General features: G+C 42.3%; 1 protein-coding gene across 1 annotated transcript; it reads right to left on the reverse strand.

The window, feature by feature from the left end:
• Positions 1-2,866: 2,866 nt before the first annotated feature.
• On the reverse strand, positions 2,867-14,187 carry spag6 (sperm associated antigen 6). The gene is made up of 11 exons (XM_048971005.1): positions 14,023-14,187; positions 13,780-13,875; positions 12,337-12,503; positions 9,375-9,558; positions 7,914-8,119; positions 6,940-7,113; positions 5,458-5,610; positions 4,060-4,251; positions 3,747-3,863; positions 3,456-3,601; positions 2,867-3,374 (listed from the first exon to the last, which is right to left on the reverse strand). The coding sequence occupies exons 1-11, from the start codon at positions 14,045-14,047 to the stop codon at positions 3,311-3,313; spliced, it is 1,524 nt and encodes a 507-aa protein (XP_048826962.1). The 5' UTR covers positions 14,048-14,187; the 3' UTR covers positions 2,867-3,310.
• Positions 14,188-16,451: the final 2,264 nt, after the last annotated feature.

Raw genomic sequence — 16,451 nt, forward strand, 5'->3', positions numbered from 1 at the left:
CTGAATAAATTGCTCGCCTCCGTAGCTCTTAATTGCTACTATGTGACATTTCAGGAATATCAATTAGATGACTTTCTGGGACATTAAAACCACCCTAAAACTTGTGCAAAGCTCTACGTGTACTAATGAATTCAATGATTTCGAATTGCAACTAACACCATAACGACTATAATAATTAAACGCTTTATAACGAACTACTAGTTAGTCTACTGAAACAGGGAAATGTACAATTACACGTTTAACGGTTGAAAAAACGCATTTGGCTATGAAATTAAAAGTACCCTACATCGGATTTTGGTTTCACTTATTAAATGTTTCATAGCAATTTTGATTGACGCAGCATTAATAACGAGACAAAAATAATAATGTCACGGCTGTTACGCTTCGTTGGTCGCAGATCGCTTGGCTTTACTGAAGCGATCAGTTTCAAATTTTAAAATCAGTGCAATCCCAAATGAAAAATAATAAAGTTTCACTGGGTAATTTGATTCCTTTTTATGCTATGAAAGTAGCTGTGATTAAAATGATTAAATTTGTGATTAAATTGTATCGTTATTGTCAAGCGATGCATTAAAAAGTAACACTTATTCGTCTCCACCACATAAACTATTGTTACAATACAGATTATTTCTGAAAGAAAAATGAAATTTCGAAATCGGATTTTAATACCCTGTGCAATTGATCATGCACAGGCTGTGTCACCGACAGAGGGCCACAAAGAGCAAAGCTAATCCCAACGCCGGAACAATTTACATAAACTAACAGGAAACAGATTTATAGCTGAGCTCGACTTAAATATGACGCCACGACAACACGACAATTAGTACAATTTCATCAACATTTGGTTAAAAAAAATTTCTGAAATAGTCGCAAACGAATGTGTAAGCGACAGAGGCTGATAAATTCTGCATGATAAAATTATATAGGCTATATAAGAGGACTAACATTTCATAGATTATAGAATACACTTAAAAGGTTATTAACCGGTGATGCCAATAAATAACGGCGCCAAATATTAAATAATTATACAAACCAGGATTCAGAAATGAAGCAGCCAAACAAAAAGAGAGAAAATAATAGCCTACGAAATCGGATTGTCAGGTTATTGATACACATTTATCATTCGGCAAAACTATGTCTGTGTTAAATGATTTTATTTTATTTCAGTTATAACTAATAGCGCTGAATTAATTCGTACAAGCAAACATAATTAACCCATAGATACTGCTGTATAATAGCGATTATTAATTCTTAAATTGCTTGACATTGATCGGTCATGCTGTAAAGTAATAGGTACATTTGTGGAATGGTTTCTTGCTTAGTTTTTTTTAAAGAATTTCCATTGACTTCGTTACAATGATCTCACTTCCCATTGTCCTCTCAGCGGAATTTCAATTGAATTTGCTCCTATCTGAAGTCAGCTGAGCACCGGATATTCTCAGGTTAAGAGTCCATATGATGAAAAGGTACTTTAGATTTAAATGCTGATAAAGGTTTGTCAAGTTTAAACAATTATTCATTTATTAGTTATTACTGTGGGCCAGAATTACATTTCTAATGCCGTTGAATTTAACCAGAATGCTTCATTCTCAAAAGCTAGAACCAAAATCGTATCTTGCTGACAGATCTCGATCGCAAGATTATGGATAATGCTTTATTTCATTGGTGTCCAACTCAAGTAAAAGTACTATCACTTCCAAAAAATGTACTTTGCGTAAAGAACCTTACCTAAAAACTATATTGAAGTAAGAGCAAAAAGAGTCGGCTGTTTAAAAAGTACCCAGACTAGTGAGTATTTCATAAAATATGTCCACCCTCATTTTTTTGTTAGACACTTGTTTAACACAACATACATTTGAGGGTGAGACAGTATCCCTGGAGCAATGTTGGGTTAAGGGCCTTGCTCCAGAGTGCAATGGGATAATCACTCTGCTAGCCGAGGAATTTGAACCAGCAACCTTCTGACCACCAGCACATAGTCACACATCATCCCTAACCCTGCAACATGCATGTAAATAAACTGAAAATGATACAAAAATTTGTTACTTTCTCTCATTTACATTAATTCAGGCTTTCAGCAACTTTACTTCATGGGCCAAAAAAATTCAGCCTACAATTTGAATTTGCCCATATAGACACCTAATACAAGGTACCTTTTTGTATTTCTGTTTTTATGCATTTTGTAAGGGGCGGCATGGTGGTGCAGTGGTTAACACTGTTATCTCACACCTCTGGGACCGGGGTTCGAGTCTCCACCTGGGTCACATGTGTGTGGAGTTTGCATGTTCTCCCCATGTTGTCATGGGGTTTCCTCCAGGTACTCTGGTTTCCCCCCCACAGTCCAAAGACATGCTGAGGCTAATTGGACTTGCTAAATTGCCCATGTGAGTGAATGGTGTGCGAGTGTGCCCTGCGATGGGCTGGCCCTCCCCATCCTGGGTTGTTCCCTGCCTCATGCCCATTGCTTCTAGGATAGGCTCCAGACCCCCTGCGACCCAGTAGGATAAGTGGTTTGGAAAACGCTAGGGAAGTAGCAGACACCGGGGATAGGGAATGCCACTGATTTTCTTTTCAATCCAATTAGATCCAATACCAAGGTTGTTATCACAGATCCTTATATTCACCACCCAACCCCTTATGGTAAGAATGGGGGTTATTTGCCAGGAGGTGGTTATGGGCAGATCACTCGTTCCATTCCCCTAGTCAATAATGTCCAGACCCCTGAATGTCTTCCCCTTCCTTCCCCCTTACAGGATCCCCCCGCCTGGTAGTAGTTCATGTCCTGCTTTCTGTATTAGTGTAAACGTTTCAGTTACCTTTGAAATCAATATTATAATGTTAAAATCAAAACAAAACACCCAATATCCAGTACAGGATAGAATCAATATTTCAGCATCAATTTATGCGCATCCTTAGCGGACACACTTGGGGGATAAGTAGCGGAGTAAACTTAGCGTTACAGCACTTTATATGACAGTACAAGTAAGAGTACACCAGTTTTTAACTACTTCATAAAGTACAAAATATGAAAAAAAACAACTCATTTAGAGTAATGAGAGTATTTGTAGTTTGTTCATTTATACCCCTGCTGACAAATGACCGACATCTACGTAAAAGCAAAGAATTTATCCAACAGAACAATATCTGTAATTGGGACTATGTATAATAAAATACAGATGTTTCTCAGATTGACAATGAATGACATTTTCATCGCCTACACTGCAGACATTCATCTGTGCAATAGCTGTAATTACTGTAATATTCCTGTAATTTTGTTGAGTGATAAAATGCTGGAGGTAACCGCGGGGTGTCAGGTTGGCTGGTATGCCTCCACCCTTTCTAGGAGAATCTCAGAGTAGCCTGGGGAGTAGTACCTGGAAGTACAAGACCGGTCATGAAATGAAGAGCGGTGGAAGCAGAAGACAGAGAAGTTGAAAAAGAGGCCAGCTGTGCACCTGACGATCTCCTCGGGGTAACAGCTGTTGATGGAGTTTATGTTCTCCTGCAGGAGAGAGCCAGGCTCCGCCTTGATCTCCTGAACCTTCTTCAGCCCCCCGCTGGTGACAAACAGACGCCGCGCCTTGCTGTCATGGGGCAGCACCTGAAGACACACCATTGCTCAACATTAGTGCCTCCACCTATGGGCTTCTGCTAATGGCTCTCACCTCTGCTTCCTTGAACTGCAATGCAAGATAGTGGTCTAACCAGGGGGTGGGGGTGGGGATGGGGCGTACGCCTGGCCACACCTTACTGAACTGGCCGACGACGTGCTTGAGGATGTCGCTGGGAGCCTCGTGGAGCAGGGGCTCCAGAGCTGGCAGATAGGTGCACTTCTGCAGGATGCTCTTCAAAGCCTTCTTAGCCTGAGAGAATTCAAGGGGGACTTTAAGGGACTTTTGATGAATATATATATATATATATACACCTTCCTTCCCTTTAACACAGTTATTATTGATTGTGCTTCTTAAACTTAATGACATACGTTTGACTGAATCTGGAATATCAGACTTTTGACTCAGAGATAAAAGCATGCTAAGAAGTCCGTCCTGCATGACCCACCTTCACCCGAAGGTCCTCGGAGCTCTCTGTGTCCACGTAGAGCCTCAGGAGTCGGGGTAGAACATTGGCCGCCGCTACGGCTCGGGCGTGTTCTGGGGAGTGCCTCCCAATCTGGCCCAGGGCCCAGGCTGTCGCAGCCTTAATGTGGTCCTCTGTTTCCTCCACCAGACAGATAGTCAGCTGATGTACGCCCTTGGGGGGGCAGGAAAAAAGGAGATTGAGTCCAGGAGGATGGTGTGAGCAGAAAATGAAAGACAACATGTAGGAGAGACATACGAAAATGATTTAAAGCAAGATAAGAGGAAGGGCAGCGTAAGGAAGAAGGAGAAAGGGAAGCGATAAGACACGACCGTGGAACTTAATTGTAATAGTTAAATAATAGTTAATACATAAATAAAGGACTCAGACATTTGGGCAGTTACTCTGCTAACCGCACTCTCAAATGAATTCGAGACACATATCCCAAGTAAGCTTTGAATCTGCCCCAGGTGGGTTAAATCTGTGTTGCATGATGCAGTTACAGATGTCCCCTTATTGGGTCTCTCTACAGCACAGTCTAATTAAAATTCCACTGAAAGACCTGTTAGGCAACAGAGCAGAACAGCAAACTTTTAATGTGGCTTGTCAGTAGCTGTAATGTTCCTTTCATTTGTGATATTAATTTCCAAGGACAGCTCACTGCAAGAGTGATGAGGCATTATGGGATGTGATAATTGCACGGCAACGGTAAGCATGACACGGACTCACAAATTATGCTCTAGATTGATAGATTGCAGATCAAAGCCATGGCTAATAAAATTCAAATTATACATGCAGGCAGACTGAGGACGTATATCACTCAAAAGTTTGGATGGTATTGGTCATAATTAGACATTTGAAATCCTTCCAAGGAACCAACAGACACCAGAGAACTCAAATCCAGAAACGTATATCTTATGAAGTTCATGCTTGAGCCTTGAAGTTCAGTCAAAACCAATAAGGCATGAATGTCTTTCCCATTTCATCTATGAACAATCAGGATTAGTAACCATGACAGTTTCGACACCTGTTTCAATTCTTCAAAGTGAGAACTGATTTTATAGTTTTCTTGTTTTATTATTCATATCGAAAATAGACTTTTCATAGCTTGTATGTGTGTATTGCTGCCAGAATAATCCATAGCAGCAGGTTCAGTTTTTGAATGCGATTAGCTAATACGTTAAAACCATTTCCTTTCCAAGTATAATCATCTGGATTTGTGTATGACATCATCATATGTTTAGCACAAAAGGGGGTGATGTCATTCAAATAAAAAAATAATAAAAAATCGAGAATATTATACAGAGACATTATACAACATAAGTTTCATGGAAATGTATGCATATAAACAAACCGCAGGTATTTAGCTACGCGACAAACCTTAGAGACGATGACGGCCATAGCCAGGCTCTCGGAGTGCGCTGCGACATAGCCCAGCATCATGATCCCCGGCAACCTCACGTTGCCCTGTGAGTCGCCAATGGTGTCGATGACCGCGGCCACGCCCCCAGCGTTCACGATCAGCTGGGACAGCTATGGGTGCGAGAGGCATTACCTCAACCCACGTGTGACACTCCACCACGAAGTATGTAATGTTACATTCTGAGTAACTCCATATATTATAGTGCAGTCAAATAATCCATCCATCCACCAACCACTTTTCTTGATCAGGGATGTTGAGGGCTTGGAGTGATGGTTTAGTCACATATAGCGCCATAGAAAATGTAAAAAAAATTATACCAAAAAAAAAACAGTAAACAAATCAAAACAACAATAAAAAATTATAGCGAGGGTAAAACCTTGCATTTTAAAAGTGTATTACTGGAGCATATAATGTACTGAAAGAAAATACAATTAAATTTAAGTATTAATTAAATAAAACCTTCCTGGTAAGCTTAGAGCTTACTCTGTCTTGCAACCACTTACCCAGCACAGGATTGCAGAGGCTCTTGGAGCCAATCCCAGACAGCGGAGCAAACAATAGACATGATTACCTGGATGGGAATTCCAGTCCATCACGGGACACACACTCATGCACACAATCTACGTGCGGTTTAGAGAGTAGCCAATTCAGACGGCTTTGGGATAGGGGGAGGAAACCACGGTACAAGGTGTACTTTATGTAAATTGTATTTTTCATTAAAAATGCAGCCTGGGCTAGGCTCCAGGCCCCCCAGCAACAATGCACTGGATAAATATTGGGAATATGGAGGCATATTAAAACACATTAGAATGTAGTATAATTGCTTCACGGCATTTTTAATTATGACAGGCAACTGCCAGATCAGTAAATCATCTGACGACTGAAATAGGCAGGAAAGTTGAATCCTGTTTTGTCTGACGATAAAAGGTGTCCAGCGGGGAGTCACATGTTTTATGGGGTCAGTCACACAAGATGGTCATTCTTCTACTCTATTTCCCATAATTCCATATTACAACAGACTGAATGATGTCATCTCTTCTAATGCAAGACAAGCTAATCGCTGACTTCCTGGCAGGTTCAGTTAGTACAGGGGCTCCACAAGTGAGTGATCCTAAAGGGAAGTTCAGGGGGACGGTGTGAGCGGTGTGAGCCTTTCTCATCTGAGCAGGAATCCTGCTTTAGGAGAAAAGGGTGGAGACATTGAGGGAAAGGCCCCTTTGTTATGTCAACTAGTCACTCATGTGGGCTTCCTGGAGCTCTCTTGGGGCTACGTCATGTGACCTGCAGTGTGCTTACAAGAACTGGAGAGACCATACGACCTGCCTTCGAGGAGGTATTTGGGATCAGGAAAGGGGGTGGGGGATAACAGCAGTTCCATCATCCCCCGATGGTGTATGGTGTTGACGTCCCTCACCGGGAAGCGAGAGCTGGCCGGTTACCTCGGGTGTATGCTTGGCGACTTCACGTATCAGCGTGGTGACGTTCTTCCTCACGTATTCGTCCGGGTCTTTGAGGCAGGCCAGCGCAGCCGGGAAGACCTCAGCTTCTACCACCATCTCAGCCAGATCCACCGAGTGCTTGGAGATCTGCCCAAGGGCTGAGAAGACCTGGCGCTGGAAGCACAATTAGGAAATTTCAGACGACCTCACCAGAATGGCGGTTCCGTTCTCCAACATCTCATTTCCTCTGATGCCACTTAAATTTTGTAGAATTTTGAGTAAATCAAACACCTCAAAATGTGTCCGCCTGAATGATCCCCTTTCATACTGATACTGGTGAAGACATTCAAACTAGGCATCCAATACAACAGCATCCTGATGCTTGTTACTATGGCCCAGGAGCCCATGTGCTCAACGGCTACAGAAGCAACTGCCTGAACTTTGGGATATATTACTATATGATATAAATTACTTGAAAATCTATCTTTCGGGGGCGGCATGGTGGTGCAGTGGTTAGTCCTGTTGCCTCATACCTCTGGGACCAGGGTTCGAGTCTCCGCCTGGGTCACATGTGTGCGGAGTTTGCATGTTCTCCCCATGTCGTCGTGGGGTTTCCTCCGGGTACTCCGGTTTCCCCCCACAGTCCAAAAACATGCTGAGGCTAACTGGAGTTGCTAAATTGCCCATAGGAGTGCATGCGTGAGTGAATGGTGTGTGAGTGTGCCCTGCGATGGGCTGGCCCCCCATCCTGGGTTGTTCCCAGCCTCGTGCCCATTGCTTCCGGGATAGGCTCCGGACCCCCCGCGACCCAGTAGGATAAGTGGTTTGGAAAATGGATGGATGGATGGATCTATCTTTCTTATACAGACTATTGAAATCTTTAAAAGGAATCAAAGTAGTGACTCAGTGTATGGGAGATACGGGTGGCTGTGTATCTATGTTGGACCTATGATAGGTATGAGGTGAGACTTCACCTTCAGCTTAGTATCAGGGTTCAGGATCATCTGCGCCAAGTGAGCAATAGCTCCAGCGTCCACCGCGGTCTGGGCCAGCTCCGGGGAGTGCTTGGAGATGTCGCTGAGGGTGGAGGCGGCGATCCTCTTCAGGGCCAGTTCAGGCTCCTGGATGCACAGCACCAGCAGCGGGACGGCCCCCGCATCCACCACCGCCTGGGAGAGCTCTGCAGACCACACCGGAAGCAGGGGTGGTGGGGTGGGGGGTAGGGGGGGTGGCGATAAGGGATCAGCCCCCCCACGGTCGAGGGGTGACGGGGAGTGACCCCTGGAAGCAGCCAATTTTTCAAAGTGAAACAGGCAGGCGGAGTGGGGGAATGATGGGACGATGCGATGGCTAACCCCCCTCCCCCCCCCCCCCATCTCACCCCACCCGCATCTGCATTTCAGATCAGCCTCTCATCAAGCCCCTGGGACAAGCACAGGTCAGCCACTGGATCCCATTAATAAGCACAGGACCGAGGAGCTCTGTGCCAACTATGGCTCCCCGTGCAAAGGGGAGGGCGTGTTTAGACGTGTGTGCATCCAACACGCGAGGTCACGCCATCGAAGAACATGAAACACACAGACCGTCCTGGGACTGCCATGTGCAAACACTATGTCCTTATCTGACCGAGTCACTCTTGCATCATACATACTAAATTTTAGTTAAAACCACCGATTAATTACAAATGTCATGCGTTTTAAATCACTTCATTCTTGGGTCAAAGTATACATTTTCAAAGAGCTCTCAGGTGTCTTGAGTCTATGAAACATGGTTGCAAAAAATATGATGACAAATAACACGTTTCACATTCCTTTGGTTTGCTTTTTACAGGTTGCATTCTTTCAATCCCAACAGTGACACAGGAAATACAATCTTTTCAGAGCACTGTTATAAATAACAGTAAGCTAATGATACAATTTCGAACAACGCAGTGATTTCAGTGCATATTTTCTATCCTTTAATGCTACTCATAAAACCTTCATCCTTTTGAGAGTAAATCAGCATAAAATAGGAATCATATTCATACACATTAATGTAGTTAAACATACTTCATAGGTGTATTAGTTTAAAGCAGGTGGTTCGCAAAGTTTTCAGACCAAGTACCACTTCGAATCAAATCAAAGCAGCCAAACACCACATGGGTGAAGAAAATCACACTAACCTAAAATCACAGTAACAAATTACTATGATCTTCTTAGGTACTGCCTGGGGACACTCCGAGGTCCACTGGTAGTATGCAGCAGAGGTGGAGATTTCAGATCCAGAGAGTACAAATCCAGACAAGGATTTCATTTCAACCAACCAATTCAGCTGGTTGGTTGAAATAAAATCCTGGTCTGGATTTGTACTCTCTGGACCTGAAATCTCCACCTCTGGTATGCAGACACAGATTCACAGCTTCTAGCTATGAGTATAAGCCATGTTTCTAGCCCTACCTCCGTTGTGGCGGGCAATGTTGCCTAGTGCCCAGGCTGCCGCCTCCTTCACCCCAGGGTCAAACTCCTCTAGGCAGGCGACCAGGGCATCCAGCGCCCCGCAGTCCACCACGGCCTGCGCCTGCCTGGGAGAGTGCCTGGCCACCGCCCGCAGCACGAAAGCCGCTGCCTTTTTGTAAAACCGCTGCAGATCAGGGAGGAACATGCACACAAACGCACACGCACATTAACATCATCGCCATCGGCAACTTCAGCCACAAGGCTAAATGAAACACCGAAATTCTCTATTTACTAAGGACAGCCATGCAATAGTCATAGCTATATGGAAAAGGATGATATAGCTAATGATAACGAATAGTCAGTAATTTCTACAACAAATAGGATAGCGTGGCCCTGTGCACCAGAGTATGCAACAACTGTGTTGCTGGAGTTGATGTCATTTAATAGCAACCAATTGACACCAAAATGATTTTAATGTGTGGTAGGGAATGTGCTTTATTCTCAAAGCTCCTTCCAAACAGCTCTGTGTGGGCATCTTACTATGTTCCCTGGACTCATGGTACAAACCATTTGCTTTATGAGGAAAAGTAATGAAACAGACACTGAAAAAATTACCAAAAATTGACTTACTAAAATAATCACACTGTACAGTGACTTTATTTATAGACCCTACTTCCAGGTGCTTATGCAGCAAAGGGTCATGGGAAACTATGCCAGGCAGTGTAGGAAACAAGGCAGGAAAACACTGTAGACAAAATGCAAGTCCATCTAAACTGTACATAGCACACATGCACTATGCATGATTTAGATACGCCAGTTTGCCTTGATGCATGTCACTGTACTGTTAAATGAAACTCCCCACAAACAGAGAGAGAGAGAGAAAGAGAGAGAGAGAGAGAGAGAGAGAGAGAGAGAAAGAGAGAGACCTGTACTCATATCTTTATGGGGACCATCCATTCACTTGTACTGGCTAAACCCTAAATCCAACAATGACAACCTTAACCCATATCCAGGGCATATTTGGCATTTTTAATTTTTTGTCAGCAGTCACAGATTTTTATAACATTGAATTTCCCCTTGCGTGGACCAAAACGTGGTCCCCATAATGTCAAAATAACAATTTTTTATCACATTGTGGGGACATATATACATAGCCTCAGTGTGGCCCACTAAACCAAGCCACTTCTTAATGTTCCTAGGATAATTTATTTCAAGACCAGTCTTACCCAATTTCGCCACTAAACAATAAGTGTTTGATTTTTAGATAATAATTAAATATAGTAATGTGTTGTAAATTGCATTTCTCTGAGTAAGTACTGAAAAAAAAAGTGTAAATAAAAACCAGTAAGATCATAAGAGATAAGATCAAGCCACACTTCAGGTTCAAAAAACCTTCTAAGCACTTTTTCCCTAAACAGCACATCATAAATTAACTGCAGAACACGGAAGAATGTGTAGCAAAATCTAATAAATTAAGTCAAATAAAGGAGTGGTTAATGCATATAAAACAACGTGTTGAAACCCAAACAGCCTTTGGCATGCTAAGTAATTCAAACATCAACTTAATTTATGAATCTTCTGAAAATATTTTGATTTTAAATCCTTTGAAAATCCATTGGGTATTTTCTCTCTAAAACTATTGGGCTTAACCAGCGTTAAGCACAAATGTATATAAAGGCTGTCCAGTGCAATTAACACGACGCGAAGCAGAAACGTTTACCTTCCCTGAAACCCGAATTCGACTCTGGCAGCTAATTGCACACATGACGAGGTCCCAAAAAGCCGGGCGAATGCCAACGGGCGAAAAAAAGGTCCCCTGCTTGCGTGAAAGGGACGGGGTGGTCTCAGACCCGGGAGCTCTTCAAAGCCCGAGTGCTAACAAACGTCCCCATTCACGCTGTTGCACTAAAGGGCCCAGCAGAACTGCAGGCGTGCACCCAAGAGGCGCAGATTCGGCCGGTATTTTGCAGACATGTCTATCCTTTTGTCAGGTGTTCTGTGGTTGCGCAAGTTGCTGTTTGCCCATGTGGCCTGATCTCTTGAGACATTCACGACGGCCCTGAATAACCACTTGTGGTTCCCAAAAGCCTGGGAAATTGTGTAGGTCCTGTGCAGCGGATCCAATTAATTGTATTCAGACGAAAAGAAAACAAAACACGGAAATCAGACGCGACGAAAATCATGATTTAAACTCGCAAAACACGGTGCGAGCACAAATTATTGTGAAAAAAGACCATCAACGTTTTCGCTAACTCTACTATCATCTAGTGACTCAGGCTGACAGAATCTTTTTTCCACCAAGTTCTCCACTGGTGTGGCTGCAGTGTTCTCGAGTGCTAGTTAATTGTCTGTTTATGAATGACACACTGCAGTCGAGAGGCCAAGCTCAAGATAAATGGCTTTTATGCACACAAGACGCGTAATTGCGTCTTCGGGGGGAAAGAAAAAACTGTCCTGCAGTGAGTGCTTTCCCATGCTTGCGTTCTCTATCAAGGCTTTTTTCATCTTGCAAATTTCTTTTTTTTTCTTTCTAGCTTTATTTTCCTTGTCAAAGCCTTCGATTGTCTTCTAGGCCATACGATTGTCGATGACGGTAAGACGCGTCGCAACAGGCATGCAAGAAGTTTCACAAGTTTTAAAATGAAAACGAAAAATTAAGAATACTGAAAATAAGATGCGTTGAGATGATGCACGTGAACGTTGCGGCCACAAATATATAATCATCGGATCCCAAAAACATTTTTATAGATAAATATTATAGAACAATGCAGGTTTTCATATTATAGTACGGACGTAAGTCACTGACATCCGTTGGGTACATTGAATATATTTCCCACTGAGAGGCTGACCGCTGACTTGTTTTATCGCCCTCATTTTCTATCTGAACACGGGCTGGAGTAACACTCACGATTCATTTAATCCTTTGCGGGCGCTGAATTCACCGAGCACGGAGGAGTCTTACGTTTTGCTCCGCCAAGGAGTACACAAGCTGCGGAAGGACGTCTCCCTTTACAACCGCCTCGGCCAGGTCATCGTTGTGGTTGGCAAGCCTTCCCAGAGCCAAAGCTGCTGTCTGCTGAATAGTTGGGACCACATCCAGCAGAAGAGGCCTCAGCAGGGACAGTACACCTATGGTGAAGGGAGACTCGTTTTGTGCATAGGGAAACGGCGATTAACATTCGACAAACAAACTGGAGAATGAACCATATTCACAAACTGGGGATTACGTGTTTTAATGTATTTTTAAATCTCGTCACAGTCTCAAAGCTTTTTTTTAAAAAAATATTGAGGCGAGATAGATACAGTAAGTATTGATTACAGTCAGCATAGCAAGATGATGTATCTCACACAATCGCTACACAAATCAAACGTAAAAAACACTAACTTATAGAAAGCATAGCTAAACATAGTTACCGGCGTTAAGTATTGTCATATAACCATGGTAATTCGATTCAATACTATTAGCAGTATTGCTGTTTCCACATTGTAAAACTATTTGTTGTGAGCTTGTATTTGCTTTTGCTCCATCAAGTTGTATGGAAAAGGGAGAATGTCCCACCGATTAAAACTACACAGCGTCGTGCGATTCTGAAAGCAATGGCATTTTCCTACTGCTGGCAGTTCAGTCCAGCTAATGAAAACCATGTGCGGCAGACGCAGCTGCGGGATCCCGCCGGCCTGCTTGTAGCAGGGCCGCCTGCGAAACCTCGCAAGATCGCTGAAGCTGCCAGTGAAACTAAAACAACCACTGCAGGGATAGGAAACCTCAGATACGGTCTAGACTGAAAGCAAGACCTCATAGCTTCAAAATGTAGCATATTTCAGCAGGCTGCGAGGTTGGTTAGAAAATGCATAAGATGTGATGAATAAACGTATAGACCTAATTAATACATATACCCTACTCCAACCTGTCAAACTCACTTAAAACAACAGTATGTGAAAATGGCCAAGGAAATATTAGCAACGTGATGTGATTCAATAATATCAAAGAATATGGCTTTTAGTGACATAATATTAAAAAATAATGACAAAGATATAGGCCTACTACGTGTAATGCAGATGTTTTCTCGTGGTGATTCTGTCGCGGTTTCACATTGAGGGTCAGGGTTAAATTTGTAGCTACCCACGATATGGTGTGATACTCAGAAAGCTGTACAGCAGGGTATTTGTTTTGTTTACGCGTTTTCAGGAATGTATTTTATATTTTAATGCAGATTACAAATAGGCCTATACAGACCCTTCCAGGCCTACTTGGGCAAATATAGTCACGCCATAAATTATTTATGGGAAAGATCCCGAACGTAGATCAAACAAGTTACCCGTATAAAACAATAAGTTTGAATTTAATTTTATAAATAAATGCTTGGTCAGTGGCCAAATGAAAATGTCGTATGTCTCCACTTACCTGCATTTTGTAGCGTTTCTATGTTTTGAGGTCTTGTTGCAAGTTCCGCAATTGTTTGGACGAACTGGGTCCTAGCTTTCTGGTATTGTTCAAAAACTGAAACAGAAATTGTTGATCGATGCAATATTTGGTGTATATTAACATAGCCGTTTGGCTGGCGAAAGTGGTGATTACGCAAGATCACTCATTTGAACTCTGTCACCAGTTCATCCCCCTATTTTAACCTCTTTAATCTGCGCTTACCTTGTAAAACCTGCCGCTGACTCATCGTTCAAGATCTGTCCGATAGCCTAAGGATGGCGATTCCACATTATAAGGCAGATATATCTGATATAAAGCCTTCTGCTCGATCAGAACCGCGGTCCGGAGCGTCTCTGTCTCCAATAGCAACCTGAAGTTTGGATTGCGATATAGTTGTCTTGACAACAGACCGGAAGCAAGCATCGAAAATGTGTACGTTATGTTTCGGTTTTAGACGGATGCAGAAGATTTGCCTAATCAAGCATTCCCGCTTTGGTGAAATCTTCTCCCCGATGTTCAAAACACAGCGATAAAACGACAGAGCGTGCTTGCGAGTCCTATAGTCTATAATACGCTTGCTACTAGACAGTGAAGCACGTTTATTCAAACATATATAGGCTAAATGAAAGGGAGATTGTATAGGTCTTTATGTGCAGATATATATATATTTGAAACAAACGTATTTTCACACGTTTTCTTTGATCTGAATGACCTTGCACCTTTTACACTTATGCAGTTGATTGTTTTGCCGCACGGGGATGCAAGTTCTGCGCAGTGTACAAGCATTTAACACGCACACGCATCTACTGTTAATAATAGTATAGAGTAAGAAGAAAGACGAGGAAGAAGAACGACATGCAGGCGTTTTATTACGATGCATAATTAGGACTCTTACTGTTGGCCAGCCTTAGATTAAGGTTCAAATACAAAAGTATACTGTCTTTAATCTGGTTGTTCTAACAAACCTCTGTGTGTATATTTCAGTTCAGCATTTGGGCTGTAGCTTTCATCTTTGTAGTTCGTCTCTAAAAGAAACATGCACAGGCTTATATCCCCGACATCGTGACCGCTGAAACAATTATGACAACCCAAGGTTTTGCTTCATTTCTGTTTCGTTGGCAAGTCAATTGTAGTCAGCCATGTACGAAATGTTGAATTTTGTAAGGCTATGCAATATTTTACATGGAACATTTTTTGGATACGTTTTTTTCTTGTTTTCATTAGCCTACTTTTCAATTCAGTAGTCTAATGGCAGTGAAATGTATAGTCGGTAGGTGATTTGGGTTAAAGTAAATGGCACTTTCAAAGAAATACATGGATCTTTTAAAAATGTCCGGGTGGAAATATTGCCAATAGTATACCATGCATTTAAATCAGTGTATAAAATAAAACTGACTCTGTGTATATAATCTACTGCGTATTGCTCTGTTAATGACATGTGTAGAGTGCACTGATCCCTGATAACTGTTATACGCTTTCAGTTTACAATAGAACTGATGTTTTAGCTGACTTGAATGCTAATTTAATTTAGTCCGTATAAATTTAATTCATAATGGCGTAGGCCTATATGGTAACAGCAGCTGTAGGCTACTAGGCGGCGTGGTCAATCCGTCTGAAGCGCTAGATAAAGACTCCTATTAAGGGCAGCTGGCAGCGTGGCAGTAATGAAGTTACGCAAGTCCCAAGGGGCGCCCTTCTCCTGTACCCTGGTACTCCTCTTAGTTTGCTTAGTTTGCATTAATTGCTAATATACGTGATCGCTTTGGATAAAATAGTCACCTAAACAACACAAAACGGCTGCGAAATGCACCATCACAATGGCAACCGTTCTATGAGTGAGTTTTTTGTCATCATTATCAGTCGCCTTTAGGCAATACAAACTTAGTTTTTATTGCCGGGTATTTTACTGGGGTTGAGGCTACACGGGCTACATCGTTCAAGGTCAGAAAACTAGGGCTCCTCCCGTAACATAAATTACCAAGGTCTCAAACATATGCTGTTGTTCAGTAATTCTGCCGGCAACATAATCACTAATACGAACACTACAGTGTTTACAGGAATACAGAGGTGTATTTACATTTGCGCTTCGCGTTATGGTTAAACACGTTACGTAGACCACTGTAAGCCTGTAAAGTATCGTTAATTAAAAAAAACAAATGAGCGCATTTTACGTGTAGGACGAACACAGAGTAGCTAATATTAAGCGCAGGCGATTTTTAAAAGCTAATACAGCTTAAGTGTTTCCTTCCCTTTTCATTCGGTTTTATCACTTCAGCAGAGTCCATTGTAAAAATGTTCTGAGAACACGATGTGTCTTAGGAAACACAAACCACGGGTTGGTGTTAAACCAGCAGGGGTTTTATTAATGTTTGCCCTGTCTTGTCGCAATGTGTAACTAGTGCATGCGTATCTCATTTGCAGCGGGCTGTTATACTCTGTTAACCGTCTTTATTCCAATTGATTGAAACAAATAAGGCCAAAGTGCGTCGTATCAGCAAATGCTGACCGCATCCATGTTCTGTAAACTGTACGCTGCATCATCAAGAAAAAAGAAAAACTATGTAGGCTTACAAATATGCGACAGGCATTAACAGAGAGTTAAAAAATGAGAAAAACATTACAGTTAGATATATAGACCTACGTTATCGTTT

The sequence above is a fragment of the Brienomyrus brachyistius genome, chromosome 1 (assembly GCF_023856365.1).
Source record: "Brienomyrus brachyistius isolate T26 chromosome 1, BBRACH_0.4, whole genome shotgun sequence".
Classification (NCBI taxonomy): domain Eukaryota; kingdom Metazoa; phylum Chordata; class Actinopteri; order Osteoglossiformes; family Mormyridae; genus Brienomyrus; species Brienomyrus brachyistius.

Coding starts and splice junctions, on each gene's coding strand:
- spag6 (XM_048971005.1), bottom strand. CDS start 14,047: ATGAGTCAGCGGCAGGTTTTACAAG. Junction 13,876..14,022: donor TCAGCGGCAGGTTTTACAAG/GTAAGCGCAGAT, acceptor TTTCTGTTTCAG/TTTTTGAACAATACCAGAAA. Junction 8,120..9,374: donor CATTGCCCGCCACAACGGAG/GTAGGGCTAGAA, acceptor TGTGGTCTGCAG/AGCTCTCCCAGGCGGTGGTG.